Here is an 18,147-nt window from a genome sequence, read left to right on the forward strand (position 1 = left end):
ATTCATGAATTTATATATAAACATTGGCAAGACCCATAAATTTGAGTAGCGCACATGGGCAGCAAGTGGGGGTTTATAGTATAGTTTTTTGAACTGCCTCCCGCTATTGCAACCATGCTTTAAATCCAGGCAGACGGGATATAACCCACATGATATCTACTGTTTCTTAAAATTTTCCACTTGCAAAAAGCTACCTGCTCCACTGCCCTATACCCCCCACTATGTATAAATATCCAAACCATACATAAATTAGCCAGTTTTTGACTAGATTTGCGCCCTTTAAATAGCTTCTTCTGCAGAACTAGATTGGCAGATCAAATAAGAAAAGGAGCATTTTCCACAAAATGCTAAGATAATCGTAACTACCAAACAAAAGATCCGAACCGTTGAATATGTATAATAACATTTAAACCTTTGAATTATAGTACAAATAAATAAAATCAAAGTTCGGGTATACAAACATATGAGAATAGAGTGTAAACAATGAAACCAAATCATTTGATTGATAGATGTTGGAATTAAGATTTTGAGAGATAATGCTTTTCCCTTAGCCCTAAATATGTCAATTCAAGGTTCCATACACAAGTACAATCCGACAAACTGAAGTGTCCCATTATTTGATCACAACCTAATAGTCATAGGCAGCAAAATCAAACCGACTGGTCTTAATCCAACTGATATCCGAATGGGGTAAATGATCAAACGCGCCTGAATATGAATAAAACCACATCTTAGGAGTATGAAGATTGGTTAGATCGCCATATATAAAACAAAATGGATAAGTGACAATAATTCATGGGTATGATAATGTGATGGGAGCATATAAGACAAGGTGGCTATCAGTCATTAATTGTTTATCTGATGGTAGCTATAGCGTAAATTCTAAGACAAATAAAGGTGGATATAGTAGGGCCACTTGTGAATATAAGTCTTGAATCATGCCCCCAAGATCCAAATCCATCCAAGTGGTGGGTAGCCCCACCACTTGTCTAAAGTTGTACAAAATAAATAAAATACACCCAAAACAGAATTACCTAAACTTTCCTCCACCCACCGCCATGTGGGTATTAATCAATTTATCAGGAAATAAAAAAAGTTGATGTGACCCCACCATGATGAAAGGCAGCATGATGAACGGGAAAGATTAGTCCAACAAAACGTAGTGCATAATCTAAAGTCTATCCAAGACAAGATTCCAATGACCCATTTACTTCAAAGCTAAGATGGTATTCAATTCTAAATACAAGGAATCTTGAAAACTCTATTGCTTGCAGATGGAAGCAACTGAAGACAACCCAAACACGCAGGACCCATTATACACCCTTCTATTTTAGCTTCAAACAAACCATATGTCATGTATAACACATAACACAATTTCATATGAAGATAACATAGACGATGTGCAGTGGGAAAAAAAAGAGGTATTTATATATAAAGAAAACCTGCAACAGTTTACATTGATTAAGGTAGGCAGGCAAACAAAGAAAATGTAAAAGGAGATGAACAAGAACAAGTTAATAGAAAATTAAAGGATTGAAGTTAAAAGGGATTAAAGAAAAACCCCGTTCTTTTTTTCTTTGGGTGTCATTGTTTCTCCTCTGTTCTTCACGTTAAGGCCTCTTGATTCTTGGCAGAGAGCCGTTTCAGAAACTCATATGTAGTGATCATTGTTGTTGCAGACATGGACATTGAAGCCCACCGAGGCCCCAAACCTCTGTAACAAGCCATCCATCCACCTTCTCTAACCAAATTCCTAACTGTCTGCCCAATGGTCGGTCCGCGCCGCCCATTCTCTTCCCCGTCCAAAACTTGTAATCGCGTCTTAATTGTGTCGAGGGGCATTGTGATTAATGCCGATACACCACCTGCCATGGCTGCACTCACCCCCTGAACCGCCATTACCGTTTTCGAATCGGGCCTAAAGGTGCTTACACCATTTTCACCAGTCTCGTCATCTTTCTTGCACAAATAAACACCAATTCCACTCCATATGAGCCTTTGTGCAACAGAGTAAGATGCCCACCAAACCGCATTCGATGGAGCATAGGTTAATATCGATATCCCAAATCCTCTATACAAACCCCTTGGCCCATCTGTGTTCAGAATCTTCCTAAATGCATCGATCCCACCAAGGTATTTACACGAAGATGCATTCGGAATTTTCAATTTTTCCCCAGGTCCACAACCACAACCACCACCACCTTGCACCATAAGTCTCTGGCTCACCACATCAATTGGGGTCCAAACAAGCTGTGCTGCCATTGCAGCGCTCAAACCCGCCGCTGCATTGGCGATGGCCGCCGCAGTCGGTTCCGGAAAACCTAATCTAACCGTCGCTGTTCCAACATTACTCTTCGTAACCTCAAGCGCAGTCATGTACAGTGCTCGAGCTGGGATTGTACCCATTAGAGAAGTCCCAAATCCTCTATACAGAGCTCGAAACCCCTCGTGCCTAACAATCGAAAACGCAGTTCTGATAGAAGAAACTTGAGATTGAGCTATCTGCTGCCTCGTCTTCAACACCACCACCGGATAAAGCGTCGCCGATACACCTGAAAAAAGCGCGGCGCCGAGGAAAAAGAACTTCGACTTATCAAGCATTTCCCAGTCAATATCAGCCGGTAAATGAATCTCTTGTGCCGAATCCTCTTCGGCCGCACTCAAACTCATCTTCGCCACCTTCAACGACTCACTCCAATTCCCCAGAACACCTACACCTGTACAAACCCCCAAACTCTAACCCTATTCCCCAACTGTACAACCACCAAGAAAATACTAGACAACAACTATAATACAAACTCAAATCAACGACTCTCAGGGCTTTTTTTCCTTTTGCGAAGCCAGATTTTGGATCGGACGTGGAACACAGCGAACGGATCTAACATTTCTCGATTCTCACCGGACATTCCGAACCGGACTCGATCATCGTCGTCGCAGACCCTGTGATCTCCGAGCGACGACCGGAAAACCTCGCCGGAAAGATCGGATCTCGCCGGATAAACCTAGGGCTTGTTCGTAAACTACACAATTGAAACAAAATTATCTATTTATATATCTATATATATCTATATATAGATACAGCTATAGTTAGACAGAGAAAATTCTAGAGACATAAAAAAGAAAGAGAATATGTACACTGGGAGATGGAGATTGGGGAGGGGGAGACGGGCGTGGGTAACCGGAAATGCCGAGGCTTATTTTAAGGGGAAATATGAAGAGAGAGGCGTGGGGCGACTGACACGTGGCGGTCACCGGTTAGGGGAGATTTGGTTAGGGTTTTTGTCAGGGCGGGATGTTCGAGCCTACTGCTCGACAGGTTGATGACGTGTCATCCCTATCCGGAGATTACATTTGGTGTGGAGCTCGCTTGGCCGCCACCTATCCCCCTGAGCCAATCACAATTTGCCACGTTACAAAATCTGTGCAGTGTTTTTCATTTTTACCCTATCTAATTTGTAATAATTCCAAATTTTTTTATAATTTGTTTTTTTTGGTATTTAGTAACTTTTTGACATGTTTCATCATCATTTATCATATAAGAATATTGATATGTGGACTGAACTTGGGCCCTCTTGGGTTGGGTTGGGCTTGGTCGACCTTGGCTTAGCCCAATAAGGTCTTTGGTTTCCAATGATCCTTTTATTAAACAAGCCTTTCTACTGGAACTGTTCGATAATTTGGAATAACTAATAAAATAACTTATCATATCTCATACGGGATGAAATATCTTATGTCTTCTATTATCCTATTCTATGTTATATCTAATCAAATACAGGATAAAATATCTTATATCTTCTATTATCCTATTTTATGTTATATCTAATCAACCAAACATGACTTAATTGATACAAACTCCAACTTATCCTTTACGAGAAGGGTGTCGTATGAAAGTAAAAATAGGTCTATATTGAACAACTCGAACCCAAATTGAGGGCTCATTAATGTCCATATAATGTAAAGTATAAATCTATTTATTTTTATTCATTAAAAATATCTAAAAAATTAATTACTATATTTATATATGATTTTAAAATAAAGATAGTAATTTAATATATATATATATATATATTTCCAAATTTATCAAAATACCATATTTTATCAGTTTATAATTATTAATTATATGAGTTAAAAAATTAATAATTAAACCATGATTAGAGTTTCTAATTATGTTTGGTTGCTAAGAAAAATGTTAGCAAATTTCTAAGTTTAGTTTCATTGATTTCTCTCTATATTTTATGTGGTGAATTTTCTAATAAGGTGGATTTTCTAATTATGAATTTGTGATAAAAAAACACCAAAAAAGCTTTGCCAATGCTCTATATTAATGATAATTGCGATTGTTCCACAAATATATTTACAGCTCTTGAAATCCCAGAAAAGAGAAGACTCGTACCTCTACAATGTCAAGTTGTGTGTCAAAACTTCGGCTCTATCTTCTGTAACCTCATTCACATAATGTACAGTTTCCATCAGTGGATGTGACTTTTCTCACCTCAAGTACCTTCAACTAGCAAAATTCTCTCTTATTGTAAACAAAATTGTAAAGCAACTGGAGCCAATGAGATGCCCCGCTTCGGTGGAGTTTACGAGTAAAAGCACGTATGTACGCAAATGAAACGAATCCGGGTTTTTTCATAATCCATGCAGTTTACTGGGTTTGATAAGAAGCATTAGGCAAAGCTCTTGATCGAGTCGATTCAGTCCCTTGAATGCTGCATAAGCTCAAACCACTGCAGCAGCTCGAGAGAGCAACCAAGATGATAAATATTAGTTCTTTGAACAGCTCTAGTATGCAGTTATGGGTTGAGGTTTAATTGCAAAGAGAGAGAGAGAGAGAGAGAGAGAGAGAGAGAGAGAGATAACAATACCTGTCTCAATAAATCAGCCAGTGTCCTGGGAAGTGCTTCAATGTTCTTCAGTATGATGTAGTAGGGGAAGGGGAATGAATCTAGATACTTGGAAATTTTCATGTTCCCACCTTGAAATGATACTTCCTGGAGACAAAAAATGGCAGAGGGGCCACACGGTTAAAGATGTGTATGGCAGAGCTCGAAAATAGCATGAGATGAGATTGGAATTGAACAAGGAAATACCTGGAGGTCCATGATGGACTCTTGTGGGCTATCTAGAAGCAGAAATGCGACCATACGCTTTCGACTCAGGACATCCCTAACGCAGCGCTTCAAGTTCTCCTGTCATTGATCAGAAAAGATGTAGAATAAGTTCTGGGATGATGACACCAGGTGAGCAGATTTGTGTTTTGGTCAAAATTGATGTTAAAGGTGAGGCATGAGGGTACCTTTTCGATGAACCGACCATCTGCTATGATCAAGACAAGCTGCTGAAGTGGGTTCTGTCCAGATGGGAGTCGAGCATTTGCAACAGCAGTGTCTAGCATGTTGTTCAAATACTTCAACAGATCAACCACTGGTTCATCCTTGATGGTATTCTCTTGCTTAAATGTCAAATTGGAGATCATCTGTTCCAGCCAAATTAATCACAACAAAATCAATGAACACATCTCTAAACATGGAATGAAGAGAGTATGAAAAACAGATGATTGAAAAAAAAAATCCGATACTCTTTTTTCTGTATTCATGCATGAGAAGATAATCATGATAGTTTTCAGTGTCCTAACCTTGATCCCAGCCTCTCCAGTAAAAGATTGATCAAAATCATGTAGTAATCTTACGTTTCCCTCCTTTCCATAGCTGGCCACAGCCAAGTTCCCCACTTCCAGTTGGGACATGGCCCGACATACTGTCACTAAAGCTTCGATAGCAACATCCCCACAACAGCTCTCTGACATACTCCGAGAATCGTCCACAGCAATGACAACTTGGTAATCACGCTTGTTGGGTCGAGTCCGCCTCAGCCAGATTTTATCTTTCCTGTAATGACTCGCTATGTATGGAATTACCTGATATTTCCCCAATTATGCAAAAAAAAAAAAGAAAAAAAAAAAAAACCTCTCAGAAGTAGAATAAATCTAGGCACAGAAAAATCAACAGAGTTTTTATACTAAAATATGTATATTATATTGCTGTTTACCTTCTTCATGTTAATCCTTTTCCCAGTCTTATAGTCTCCTTGGAGCTTGCTAGCTAGAGTAGGTTCCATAACGAGACGCAACTGTTCGGCCAACTCCTGAGACAACCTTGTTGTGAGCAGCTCATATCTTCTCCAGAGAGCAGCTGCATTGTCTTTCATATCACTGGATGCTTCCTCAAGATTCTTGGCTTTTCCTAGCTCATCACTCACAGAAAGTTTACTGAGTTGATATATGTCCTCATTCAAGTAAGATCTCTTGATGGAGACCAAACTTTCTGACACACTTCCAGGATCACTATCATCCTGACCGTGAACTTCTGGGGATGTTTCCTTTGGTGAAACCTCTGAATCTGAAATCTGCATCTGCTCCTCTATCCTTTTCTTGAGATTCAGGGCAGAACTCTTAATAGGGTCTGTTTCAGAATTTTGTTTCTCATTCTCCTTAGTGAGGTGTTCTTTTTGTGCCATAACCCCGTCAACATCGGGCTCATTTTGAGTGATATTCTTGTCAATCTGGTCAAATGTTGCAGGTCCCAATGCCTGGGCAGTTCCTTTCTCAAACTCAGAAACATATCCATATTCATCTGCATTCTCATCCTCCACATTATCCGGAGCCTCTGTGTTATCTTCCTGCAGATCAGAAGACACTCTGGCTCTTTCTTTCCACTCCTCAAGTGCATCCCCAACATTACGGTAAGGGTTTGCTTGGGTTTTCTGAATGGATGAAGAATCTTGCTGAGGCAATTGAGTTTTGGGTTGATCATTGGTGAGTTTCCCATCCATAGATGAGTCAGCCACCATCATCTCCATCTCAGAAGTATCATTGGAAGGTAAGCCACTTATAGGTGCAAGGTTATTGTGAATATCACTGCTATTAGACCATTTTGTTTCTGGTGCCATGTTTCTTGAATCTGCAGCCTGCATGTCATCCTTTGGTTGTGTTGCAGATTCTGCATTGGGCACATGATCACTAATGAAGTCAGAATTTCCTGGTCCCAAGACATCTTTCCTTGGTGCTTCTAAATCCATGTCAGCTTTCTCTTCATTACCCTTCCCCAGATCATCGCTCTCAGAATTTCCATCCACTTGTCCAGATTCTGCCTCTTCAAGATTTTCATCTGCTGCATTGGAATCTTCTTCCTTACCATCACCATTCTCAGTAAACTCGTCATGCTCTTCAGGATGTGCCTCTTCCATGGGATCTGCACCCTCTTGTTCATCCATGTCCAAATCTTCTTTCATTGGATTTGTCTCATCAAGCTTTAATCCTGAAGGATCCGCAAATGCTTCCTCTTTGTCCATGTTCATGTCATCCATGTTCTCTGTATTGCCAAGATCATCTTGGCTTCCAATCTCATCGTTTTGTTCGTTAGATTCATCCTGATTAAGCTGTCCAGGTTCATCAGCAGCAGCGGCAGCATCATCTTCCTTTGCTCTAAGCTCCCTAGAGCTTGCATCCTTGTCCGTGACTGAAGGCCCAGATTCATATTTCTCCTTTGTGTTATTGGCATTTTCATCTGCATCCTTATTCCAGAGTTTCTCATCAACAATCTCACTGTCAGCTCCAGTTTCGCCCATTGCAGAATCCAGTTGCTCATCCCCACTGTCCTCATTGTCATCATCTCCAGATTCTTCACTAACACTGAATGTATCAGCAGCAAAATCCTGATCCATCTCAATCCCTTTATCATTTTTACTAGGGACTTCATCTGACACATCTTGTTCTTCACTTGGCTGTAGAAGAATAGAGGAGAAAAAGATGAGATGATAGAGCTTTCAGTAATTAGTTGGAAAAAGAGGAGCTGTACAGTGTATGAAACAGTGTGAACATGCTCTAAATTATAACCTTTTCAGAAGCTCCAAGAAGCTGGTCTTCATCAGTTATCTGATCGCTGACATCCTTTAATCCCACACCCTCCCCCATACCTGTTCCTTTTGCATCTTTAGATGTATCATGGCTATTGTCATCTATTTGGTCTTCTGTAGGAGTGCCAAAGCCTTCAGAATATAAAGAAGCAAAAACATTTGCAAGCACATGAGTCATCATTGATACCTGCATGCAAGTAAATAGATCTAGTCATAATGACATTCAGGATTTGGAATCAACTACTGTCATAAATAATCCACAATCTAAGGCTCCAAACTATTTAAGCTTTTGTCCCCCAAAAAGAGAAGGAAATACTTTTATTAGGAAAGGAATATTTAAGAATATACAAAACGATATGGTGTTTTATCCCCAATATTAAGCATCCTTATCCATAAACAAACACTTACTGACTGTACATGGACAAACTCAGTCATTTTGGTTTTATTTTAAAAGACCTTGTTAAAAGAAAGATACACCATGTAATGAAAAAGATAAAGAAAGGATCATAACAAACTATAGATGTTAAGATGACTGATTACCTTTTTATGCACATCTAAGAAATCATGGAGAAGACCATCACTGAAGCCCGATACTAAGTCCAACAACTGATATAGATGCTTAAAATATGTTTCAACTTGGAAGCATAAACTAGGAATTTTATTCCCAGAATGGTTCAGCAGTTTTCCCTGAGTAAAGCACATTACAAGAGACGGTAAAACAAAACGGATAAGAAAAATCTGTACAAACTGCTTTTATGACAAGATTAAGATGACAAAACTTACTGCATAAAAGATTGTTTTATGAAGTTCATCACAAATACTGTCCAACTGCAGATTCATCACATATGATTCAAATAAAACTTTCCACGAGGTAATATTGTCAGATGACCATTCTGAAAGAGCACAAGTATTATTCAATGGGCCTAGTTTTTGAAATGCATCCATAATATGTTTCAATGTTCTTTCAAAGGCTCCAGAAAACCCTGCTTCAAGTTCAGAATGATTTTCATCACAAGGACTCAGCTCACTCCTCCCCTCCAGAGCATTATTGAACTGTTCTGCCATTGCTTTCCCCTGCAAAAGTACAAACAATTTTAGTTCAAGTTCTCCTCCAAACACCTGCCTCAATGGAAAGCTAACATGTTGAGGAAAGCTTTTGCTAGATTAAGAGGGATCCTATCTTCTCAAAGATCCACTGTCATTTGCTGGCAAATACGTAAAAACCAATAGAAAGGAGCAACAAAGATGCATGGGATACTATGGATACCTTCTTCATTATATCTTCAAAACGATTAAGCAAAACCTCTTGCACTGATCTTTGATCCACTTCTTGCCTCTGGAAAGCACACAAGCACTCCTCAAACTCCCTTATGACCTGGAAGTTTTGAAATACCAACTGCTCCATTTGTTTTGTAATAACAGGAGGATAAAAGGAAGTTGCTACTGTGGTTAGGGCCCTATTACGGCCGAGAAGATAATCATCCAAAGATTCCTGTTACAGAGTTTGAATAAAACAGTTGAGGAGGAAGGGCTACAGTTGGGATATGGGAGAACGCAATGGATGAACAAATGTGCACCTTAGATTTCTGAAACAGTGGAACAAATTTCTCAATGAAAACAAGAACCCTGTTTGCTGAACCTTTGACATGTTGACAAGTGCTCAAATGGGTACTCTCGACCGTTCTTAGCAACAAAGATTCTTCATGTAACATGGAACACAAACCATCGAACAGTTGCTGCAAAATATGTGAAGAGAAATTAAAACCATCACCATATCAAGCTCTAGAGAATCAGAAAACATTCTACATATGTCAAGCAGGATCCAAAACGTGGAAGCTTACCTTTTGTTGCCACATGTATTTAAGTATGGCATGCTGGTTTGGGGCAACAGAGCACTTGCTATCAGTTCCATTATCACAAGCAGTAGAACTTGAGTACAATTTTTCTAAAGATGCTACACTTTTTCTCAGGTCTTTCACATGCTCGGAGAAATGATAAACTGCATTCCGTTGCTCCTGCTGTATTATTATGAGATGGTCGAGAAAGGAGACTGATCTATTAACCTACATAAAATTTTCAAATGAAGATAAGCTTGTTAACCATCCTTGTCAATAGAGAGCAAATGGCTGTAGCTCTCATTAGCTGGAAAGTAAACCAGTATGGTGACTGACCAACCAAGTCAGAATTTTGTTGATGGCATGCAAAACTATCAAACAGATTGTAGTATCAACTAATATATAATTCAAGGCATCAACCTGTTCAAGCGTAAAATCCTTGTGAAAATTCAGGCAAATCTGTCGCAGAAGCTGCACTGAGGCTATGCTCTTGAAGTAATATCGGTTTGCCGCACTCCATTCAACATCAGAAACTTCATGGATCAAACTCTGTAACTGGCTGCAAGCAGCTAGATCAACATTTTGATAAGGCAGCCTGCCCTGCATTGGTAACAAATGCTGCACATCATATGATGGCTGTAGCAACCAACTTGACTGGTTGGATTTGAGTTGATCCTACAAGAAGACAATTATCAGAATAAAATCCCCCTAGAACTTGTATAACACAAGATGGACACACACAGTAACACCTTAGACGTTCAAAAAAGGCGTTGAAGGAAAATGGAAAGGTTCTTTCTAGAATCCAAGTAAACTTCGAAAACCACAAAAAGTAGCATTCATTCTTTAGTACCTCGAAAAATATGGATTTGTGCCGAGAGAGACCACAACTTTCTAACAGCTTTAGAAGTTCAGACAATGCCCTCCTCTTCCCTAGATTCTTGCTTACATCCTTCCAGAGATCAGCACACTCTGTCACAGTTCTGCATACATGTTCAAGTGTAGACCTTACTTCCCTCCAGTGTTCCAGGTACACAAGACATGGTGATGGTGAAGCTAAGTCCTGCTGGGTGGTATTCTCAACATCTACACAAATTTTAAATCCTCATGGTTTTTGAAATTTGATAAATTTAAAGCACAAAAGACCAACTGAGGAAAGAAGGAAAACCTTGAGCATCCTCAAAACACAAAAATGGGATGTTAAATTCAGGTGTCTTTCCCAGTTGCAATGTTTTCAAGGCAAAAGCTACTTTCTTCCTCCAATCTGGATACCATGCAGATCTGTACCAAGAGAAATTGTGTCAAATTCCAAAAGCAGTCTTTTTTTTTTTGTGGGGGGGTGGGGGGTGTTTATTTTTCCATTTTCTTTTGGGAATACAGCATGCTGAAAGTAGACAAATATTTTAACCTATTTTTATCACTGAACTCTGTCAGATCAGTAGCTGCATTTAACTCCTCTCCATGCTTGTCAGGAAAATCACCAAGGCCCTTCAGCTCCTGTATAGATTTAGATTTTATCCCCCTTTGTGTGGCATCCAGGTTAAGAATAAGCATTACAGGTTGTTGCAGTAGATCCTGTAAGAACAAAATCAACCATATTGCAACTATCAACAAGGAATGAAGCTGACAAAGAATTAAGGTTGTGATTAACACAGTTCTGGTGCAGCAGCATGCAAATTATGGTGGTGAGCAACACAAAAGTAGTCTCACACACAAGCAGAGAAGGGTAAGAACCCTTTTTGTTAAGTTGACAGATAAGGGAAGGGTAAAAAGATGGTGAATTTGTATATTTACTAACTGCTCTGCCATGAATAATTTGCATTCTTTGGCATAAGCAACTGGTCAATTTAATGAGGACTGCAAACAAGTCCCATCACAAAAATTTCAGCTTCAAAACTTTGCATTTGGCTAGGGGACTTGTAGTTCAGTTTCTCTAAAATAGACTAATCTTGCCCCTTCAAATTAGGCTGATGCTTGTGATTGAATGGTAAGGTATTCAAAGCCAAAAATTTCTGGGCCACTTAAATTTGAGATGGTGTGCACAAACCAGAAATATGGAATAAAGAGCTTGTGGATCAATATAAGGGTGCTCACTTACTGGTCTTACTCCCAAATGGATTCATTGAAGAGTGAAAAGAGGAGTATGATTTGTGCTAGCATACAAGAAGATACAATGCAACATAGAAATGAAAGAGCTTTCTCGAACTACTGTTTTTTAAGTGCTAAGCAGAAGAAACTTTAACAAGAAGGTGGAAACAAATTTCTTTAACAGTTAACACAGTATCGTAAAGGATTCTCTAATCAGCTATAACCATATGTAGTCATTGAATGGACATATCCAGATATAGATTGATATGCAGAATCTTTTGTGAGGAAGGAAATCAGCCAGAAGCATTGACTCAATGAAATCCAAACAGTGACAGACCCTTAGTTGTTGGGAAAGAGAGGCATTGAGAATGTAAAACTTGGCATGGTGGTAAATTAATCCTAAGATCAATTCTAAAAATTATAACAAAATTTATAAAATTGATCAATCATAAATGAACAAGGTTACATAAATCTAAAAGTAAAGAGGAAGAAAAATAATCCCACACAACTTAAACGTTAACATAAGTCAATAGAGCAGAATAGTAACCATTCTAAGGCAATACTTAATTCCCCTCAATAAGTTCCACCAAAACATAAATTTGCAATTTGTCAATATTTCAAAATAATATTGTCAAATAAACAGAAAAAGTATTGAGTTTTGCAAACATCAGAATCTGGTAAACAGATGGATTTTTTTTTTCCTCCCTATCCAACAAATTTTTGTTTCTTATCTCATTGTACGAAGAACACAGTAAGATAAACGTAATGTTTGATGTTAAACAAAATGCGAACATCAGGCAGCAGGGGACTATAATATTAGTATCAATTGGTTCTTTGTGAACACAAACTCTAGAAAATGTGAGTCCTTGGAAACAAAGATTTGGATATGAACCATCAGAATATGATCTGTACACTTGTAAATATACAGCAGGAATAGTCCTTCAGTGATACATGGAATGAAAGATGGAAACTTGCCACTCAATTTTTGCACTCATCAAGGACAAACTTTGTGACAAAATATGTAAGCCACATTACAACATGAGTATGGCATAATCACCATTGAAAACATCGATAACTAGCAAGTTCAAAAATTCCTTTAAAATGTAAGGATTATAAATATCATAACCAAGGAAGCTACTTGAACATGAAGGAAAAATGCACTCTTGTTTTGTTTCTTCTTTTTGTTAACCTTTTCCCTTCTAACAAAATGTTTCCTATCCAAAGACAAACAAAAACAAAAGAACTGAAGAGGAAATAAAGTATGTCACTCACAGTGTATTTTTGAATAAGCTTCCTAAGCTTCTGCCGAGTCTTTTTCGAATTTTCCATGGACAAGTAACTCTCAGAATGCTCCCATCGGCATAGCTTTAAAAGTTCTTTCAGTTCTGTCTCAATGTTTTTTCTATTAGCTTGTACATGCTCCAGAGCTCTGAAAAGGTGAAACATGATAAGCAATCATATGAATGACTTGAGAATTTCAAATCATAAAATAAACAGGGGAGGAAACTCACATCGGCAAGAATTGCACATAATAGCCAAACACATTGTATAAAATCTTTAAGTTTTCCATCTGGAAAGGACTGCACAAAACTATAGGAATCAGAACTTTTGAATCCAAAAATAGAAAATGATTCAACACAATAAAATAATTATTAAATAAAAAGTCACAATTATTTTACCTCTTTTTTTTTTTTAATGGGTAAACGCAAAAGAGAATATATTGATTAGAAAAAGGAAGCCCGGAGGGCAACCCAAGGCATACATGAAGTATACAGCAGGCACCAAAAGGCTAAAAAGAGCAAAACATGAGGGAAAACAAAAAACCTCACCTACAGCCCAACCAATCAAAAAAGTCGATTAATGTTAAAGGGTCAGCATCTATATACAACTTTGTCCAAGACCATAAACTTCACACAAAAGTATACTTCAACCTATGTACTGAAAACTCTTTATTGTTGAATGCTATCCTATTTCTTTCTTTCCACACCGCCTAAAAAATGTATAAAGGAGACAGCTTCCAAGCTTTTTTGCGCTTCTTGCCTAGAAAAGACCCAAACCAACCAAGGAGAGTATCCCTTACCAAGCAAAGGGGAACACAAGTCACCCCAAAGAGAGCGAATAAATAATCCCACAAAACTCGTCTATTAATCAAAAGCATCCAGTAGCGCCACGCCGATTAGTCTTCGTGCATTGGATTAAGATATGATTAGTATACTCCTCTTTGGCTAGACAAAAGAAACATTTATTACCAAGGGTCCAACCTCTCCTTTTGAGTTGATCCAAAGTTAAAACTTTCCCCCACGAGGCTTTTCAAGCAAAAAAATCCACTCTAGGTGGAACATAAGAACTCCAAATTATTTTTCTTGGAAACCGGACTATACTTCCCGGCTCTTCAGCACTGTAAAGAGACTTAACTGTGAAAAACCCACTTTTTTTTTTTTCTTTCCAAATCACCCTATCCTCCACTTCTGCACTAACTCTCTTTCCTTGGATTGTCATGAGCAACCACTCCACCAAGACTACCTCCCAATCATTGAAAGCCTTAGAAAAACGAGGACTCCAACTCCCCTCCTCAACCGAAGGGTCCCAAACCTCCACCACCCACTCCTCTTTTGAAACCGCCAAAGCAAACAAAGAGGGGAAAGAGCTGCACAAAGCCTCATCTCCACACCAAGGGTCCAATCAAAATCTGATTCTTCTTCCATTACCTAAGGAAAACACAATGTAGTTGCTCAACCGAGAACCTTCCTTTCTAATCTCCTTCCACAACCCCACACCAAATCCCTCACCTTCGTGGGTATACCAACCCCTTCTTCCACTCCATACTTGCTACTAATAACTTGATTCCAAAGAGCTTCATTTTCTACCATAAAGCGCCAACTTCATTTTCCCAAAAGGTTCTATTAGGAGTAGAGAGACATTTTACACCCAATCCCCTCTTACTTTTATTCGAGCAAACAACTGCCTACTTAACAAGATGAGTCTTCCTCTCCAAAGCCCCACCACCCCAAAGGAAATCTCTTTGGATTTGCTCAAGTCTCAATCTAACCGATCTAGGCATGCAAAATTGACATGTAGTAAATAGGCATGTTAGACAAAGTGCTTCGAATGAGAGTGAATCTCCCTCCTTTAGATATATATTACCTCTTCCACAAAGCTAATCTCCTCAATAACCTCTCCTCCACCCCATCCCACACCGTCACTGATTTGTGAGGTGCACCCAAAGGAAGCCCTAAATATAAGGAAGAGAGCATCCTCACCTTACACCCAAGCTCAAGGGCTAGCTCCTCCAGATTCTCCACCCTCCCCATTGGTAGGATCTCACTTTTGTCCATATTAATTCTTAAACTTGATATGACTTCAAACCATATTAACACCCAACTTAGGTGAGTTAGTTGGTCCTCGAAAGCATCATAGAAAATCAGTGTGTCATCAACATACAACAGATGGGTGAGTTGAACTCCCTCACCATCCTTCCCTTTAACCCTACAGCCTGTCAACAGGCCCCCACTAACTGCTCTATTGATCAAACAACTCAAGGCCCCCATACCTATTACAAAAAGATAAGGAGAAAAGGGGTCCCCTTGTCTCATCCCCTTGGAGCTGTTAAAGAAACCTATTGGTGTGTCATTAACCAACATCGAGAAAGATGCTATAGAAATACACCACTTAACCCACTCTACCCATTTGTCTCCAAACCCCATTTTCTTCAACACCTGGAGTAAGAAATCTCATTTTAAATGGTCGTATGCCTTCTCTATATCAAGTTTACACATCACCCCGCATTCATTGTTTTTCAATAAAGAATCTACAACCTCATTAGCTATTAGCACTGCTTCCAAAATTTGTCTTCCCTCACCAAAAACATTTTGAGACGAGGATACCACCTAACCTACCACTTTCTTCAACCTATTAGCTAACAACTTGTATAACCCTCCCATCAAACTGATAGGTCTGAAATCTCTCAGGTCCTCAACATCTCCCTTTTTTGGGACCAGCACCAAGAAGGTAGAGTTTAGACTTCTAACAAACCTCTCATGCTCCTGAAATTCTCGGAAAAAACTCATCACCACCTCCTTCACCAAATCCCAATTGGACTGCCAGAAAACTAAGGAATAACCATCTGACCTCAGAGCTTTGTCCCTGCTTAGATAAAAAAGAGCAGAGACAACCTCGTTAACAGATAAAGCCTCTTCTAGCCTAGCTACCTCTTCTCCTACTAAATTGTCAAAAACCAACCCATCCAAACTTGGACTCCATTCACCAGGATCCAACAACAGCTGTTGAAAAGCACTAACAACACCCCCTTGAATCTCCCTCTTCTCATCTATCCAAGAACCATTAATTTTAATCTTGGTCAAATTACTCATTTTATGACAATTCGCCATCATTTGGAAAAAACTTGTATTCCTGTCACCTTCCTTCAGCCACCACACCTCTTTAGATTTTTGTCTCCAGGATATTTCCTCCATGAGAACCCATTTCTTACATTCCTCCTTGGCCTCCTTTCTTGCCTCCACTTCCTCCACCGATAAGGCTCTAGATCTCTCTTGAGTATTCCAGAAATTGACCTATTGTAAAGCCAAACTCTTGTTAACTTCCACCTTCCCAAACACCTCCTTATTCCAAGTTTTCAAATACCCTTAAGAGCCTTCAACTTTGCTGCCAAAATGAAACTGCTAGAACCCCTGAAATTGAGCCCTTGCCACCAGTCTTTTAATAGGTCCTTAAACCTCTCCTCCTTCAACCACGTATTCTCAAAACGAAAAAGGTAAAGGACCTCTCCTCACCCCTCCCCCATCTAATAGGATCGGATAGTGATCAGACACTAGTCTAGAAAGAGTGCTTTGCACCACCCCACTGAACCGACTTTCCCAATCCTCAGACACCAAGAAATGATCCAATCTTGACATGGTTTGCCCATTAAGTCCACCATTCCAAGTAAACAGGCCCCCCTACAATGGAAGGTCCCTCAGAGCCACAAATCATTAATCACCTTCGAAAATCTTCTCATTGCAACCGCTAACCTCCCTCTTTTGCTATGCTCACTAGGGAACCTTGACACATTAAAGTCCTTTTCAATGCACCAAGGGTCATCCCACAGCCCACGGATAGCCCCCAACTCCTCCTAAAAAAGTTCTCTACATTTCTTCAAAATGGGAACATAAACCCTCGTAAAAACCCACAGAAATACCCCCACTCTATTATCCCAAAAAACCACCATCCCTCTGGTTGTTCCCCTCACATTAATTGCGCCCCACTCCAAAGGACATCTCCTGAATCTTAGTCTCCCGAAGACAAACAAGGTCTGCCTTCTAAGCCCTTATTAAAACTTTAATAACCTTCCTCTTATTACTGTCATTCACTCTTCTGACGTTCCAAGACAAGAACTTTAACTTCATTTACAACTCAACTCTCTATCACCTCTTCCTTTGACCTCCCCACTCTCTCTGTACCCTTCTTTGTAATTGATGACCATTCTAACTTCTTCAGTTCTCAGTTGAACTTAGTGGTCAAACCAACACCCTTCCTCTTAACCCGTTCCTTTTTTTTTTTTAATCATCTAAAGCAAACTTAAAAATTCCCCTTCAAACCCTTCTAAGGAAAAACCCAAATATTTGTTGAACTTCACCAAGCTGCTCTCATTCCACTGGTCTCCAAAATCCCCTACTTTTTTAGTAAGCCTTGCATCCACAGCCTTTTCTGCTACGTCCCTTCCTCCCCCTTCCTCCATAGCCTTTTTCCCTCCTTCTGCCATCTCTCACTCACCACCGTCAGCCAAGACAATGGACAAAGGATCCGGGGAACTCTCTTCTTCTGTCGCCACCAACCCACCCTAGCCAGATGACCCCCTCACCACTAAGGCCCGGCCAAAAACAAAAGGAGTAGAAGAGAGAAATGGAGTCTCCACACAACCATGAAAAAAAAAGTCATACCTAGAGACCTTTTCCAACAGCGCCTTGTTTGTAATCTCTGCCCTAGTGACCTCCGACAAAGTCGACTTAATCTGGGTAAGCAAAGGAACTAGTGCGAGCATCGGGTTCCCCTCTAAGATATCAGAGACTGACCTTCAACCACCATTGACTTCTCTTTGGGACTCCTCCTAAGCCCTAGCTTCACAGTCAGCAACAAGAAGAACTGAAGCTTTAAAAGGGCCATTGATCCCCAAACCACTTTTACTAAGCCCAACCCTCATCTTCCAGCCCTCCTCACGACCCACTAAAGAGCTTTTTAAACAAACGGGCCTTATGCCCACCACCTTTTCACCCTTCCTTTGCCAATCCTCAAGTCCAACATCATATTGGGCCTT

General features: G+C 39.6%; 2 protein-coding genes across 2 annotated transcripts in view; both read right to left on the bottom strand.

The window, feature by feature from the left end:
* Positions 1–429: 429 nt before the first annotated feature.
* Positions 430–3,229, bottom strand: LOC117922564 (solute carrier family 25 member 44-like). Its single transcript, XM_034840710.1, has 2 exons — positions 1,562–3,229; positions 430–708 (listed from the first exon to the last, which is right to left on the bottom strand). Exon 1 carries the CDS (start codon positions 2,668–2,670, stop codon positions 1,606–1,608), a length of 1,065 nt encoding a protein of 354 aa, XP_034696601.1. The 5' UTR covers positions 2,671–3,229; the 3' UTR covers positions 430–708; positions 1,562–1,605.
* A 1,060-nt stretch (positions 3,230–4,289) lies between these two features.
* LOC117922337 (midasin) overlaps positions 4,290–18,147 on the bottom strand; it is a 63,512-nt gene continuing 49,654 nt past the window's right edge. The window contains exons 60-77 of the mRNA XM_034840450.1: positions 13,349–13,417; positions 13,110–13,266; positions 11,158–11,324; positions 10,918–11,030; positions 10,603–10,835; positions 10,173–10,427; positions 9,759–9,980; positions 9,495–9,653; positions 9,185–9,409; positions 8,701–8,991; positions 8,458–8,604; positions 7,898–8,104; positions 6,052–7,785; positions 5,639–5,920; positions 5,300–5,479; positions 5,094–5,192; positions 4,869–4,994; positions 4,290–4,730 (exon numbers count right to left, since the gene is read on the bottom strand). Coding sequence (XP_034696341.1) covers positions 4,698–4,730; positions 4,869–4,994; positions 5,094–5,192; positions 5,300–5,479; positions 5,639–5,920; positions 6,052–7,785; positions 7,898–8,104; positions 8,458–8,604; positions 8,701–8,991; positions 9,185–9,409; positions 9,495–9,653; positions 9,759–9,980; positions 10,173–10,427; positions 10,603–10,835; positions 10,918–11,030; positions 11,158–11,324; positions 13,110–13,266; positions 13,349–13,417 — 4,699 coding nt within the window. The 3' untranslated portion in view covers positions 4,290–4,697. The remainder of the gene's footprint in view (positions 4,731–4,868; positions 4,995–5,093; positions 5,193–5,299; positions 5,480–5,638; positions 5,921–6,051; positions 7,786–7,897; positions 8,105–8,457; positions 8,605–8,700; positions 8,992–9,184; positions 9,410–9,494; positions 9,654–9,758; positions 9,981–10,172; positions 10,428–10,602; positions 10,836–10,917; positions 11,031–11,157; positions 11,325–13,109; positions 13,267–13,348; positions 13,418–18,147) is intronic.

The sequence above is a fragment of the Vitis riparia genome, chromosome 9, assembly GCF_004353265.1.
Source record: "Vitis riparia cultivar Riparia Gloire de Montpellier isolate 1030 chromosome 9, EGFV_Vit.rip_1.0, whole genome shotgun sequence".
Classification (NCBI taxonomy): Eukaryota; Viridiplantae; Streptophyta; class Magnoliopsida; order Vitales; family Vitaceae; genus Vitis; species Vitis riparia.

Bases quoted from the DNA above. Each gene is read 5' to 3' on its own strand.
- LOC117922564 (XM_034840710.1), bottom strand. From the start codon at position 2,670: ATGAGTTTGAGTGCGGCCGAAGAGGATTCGGCACAAGAGATTCATTTA.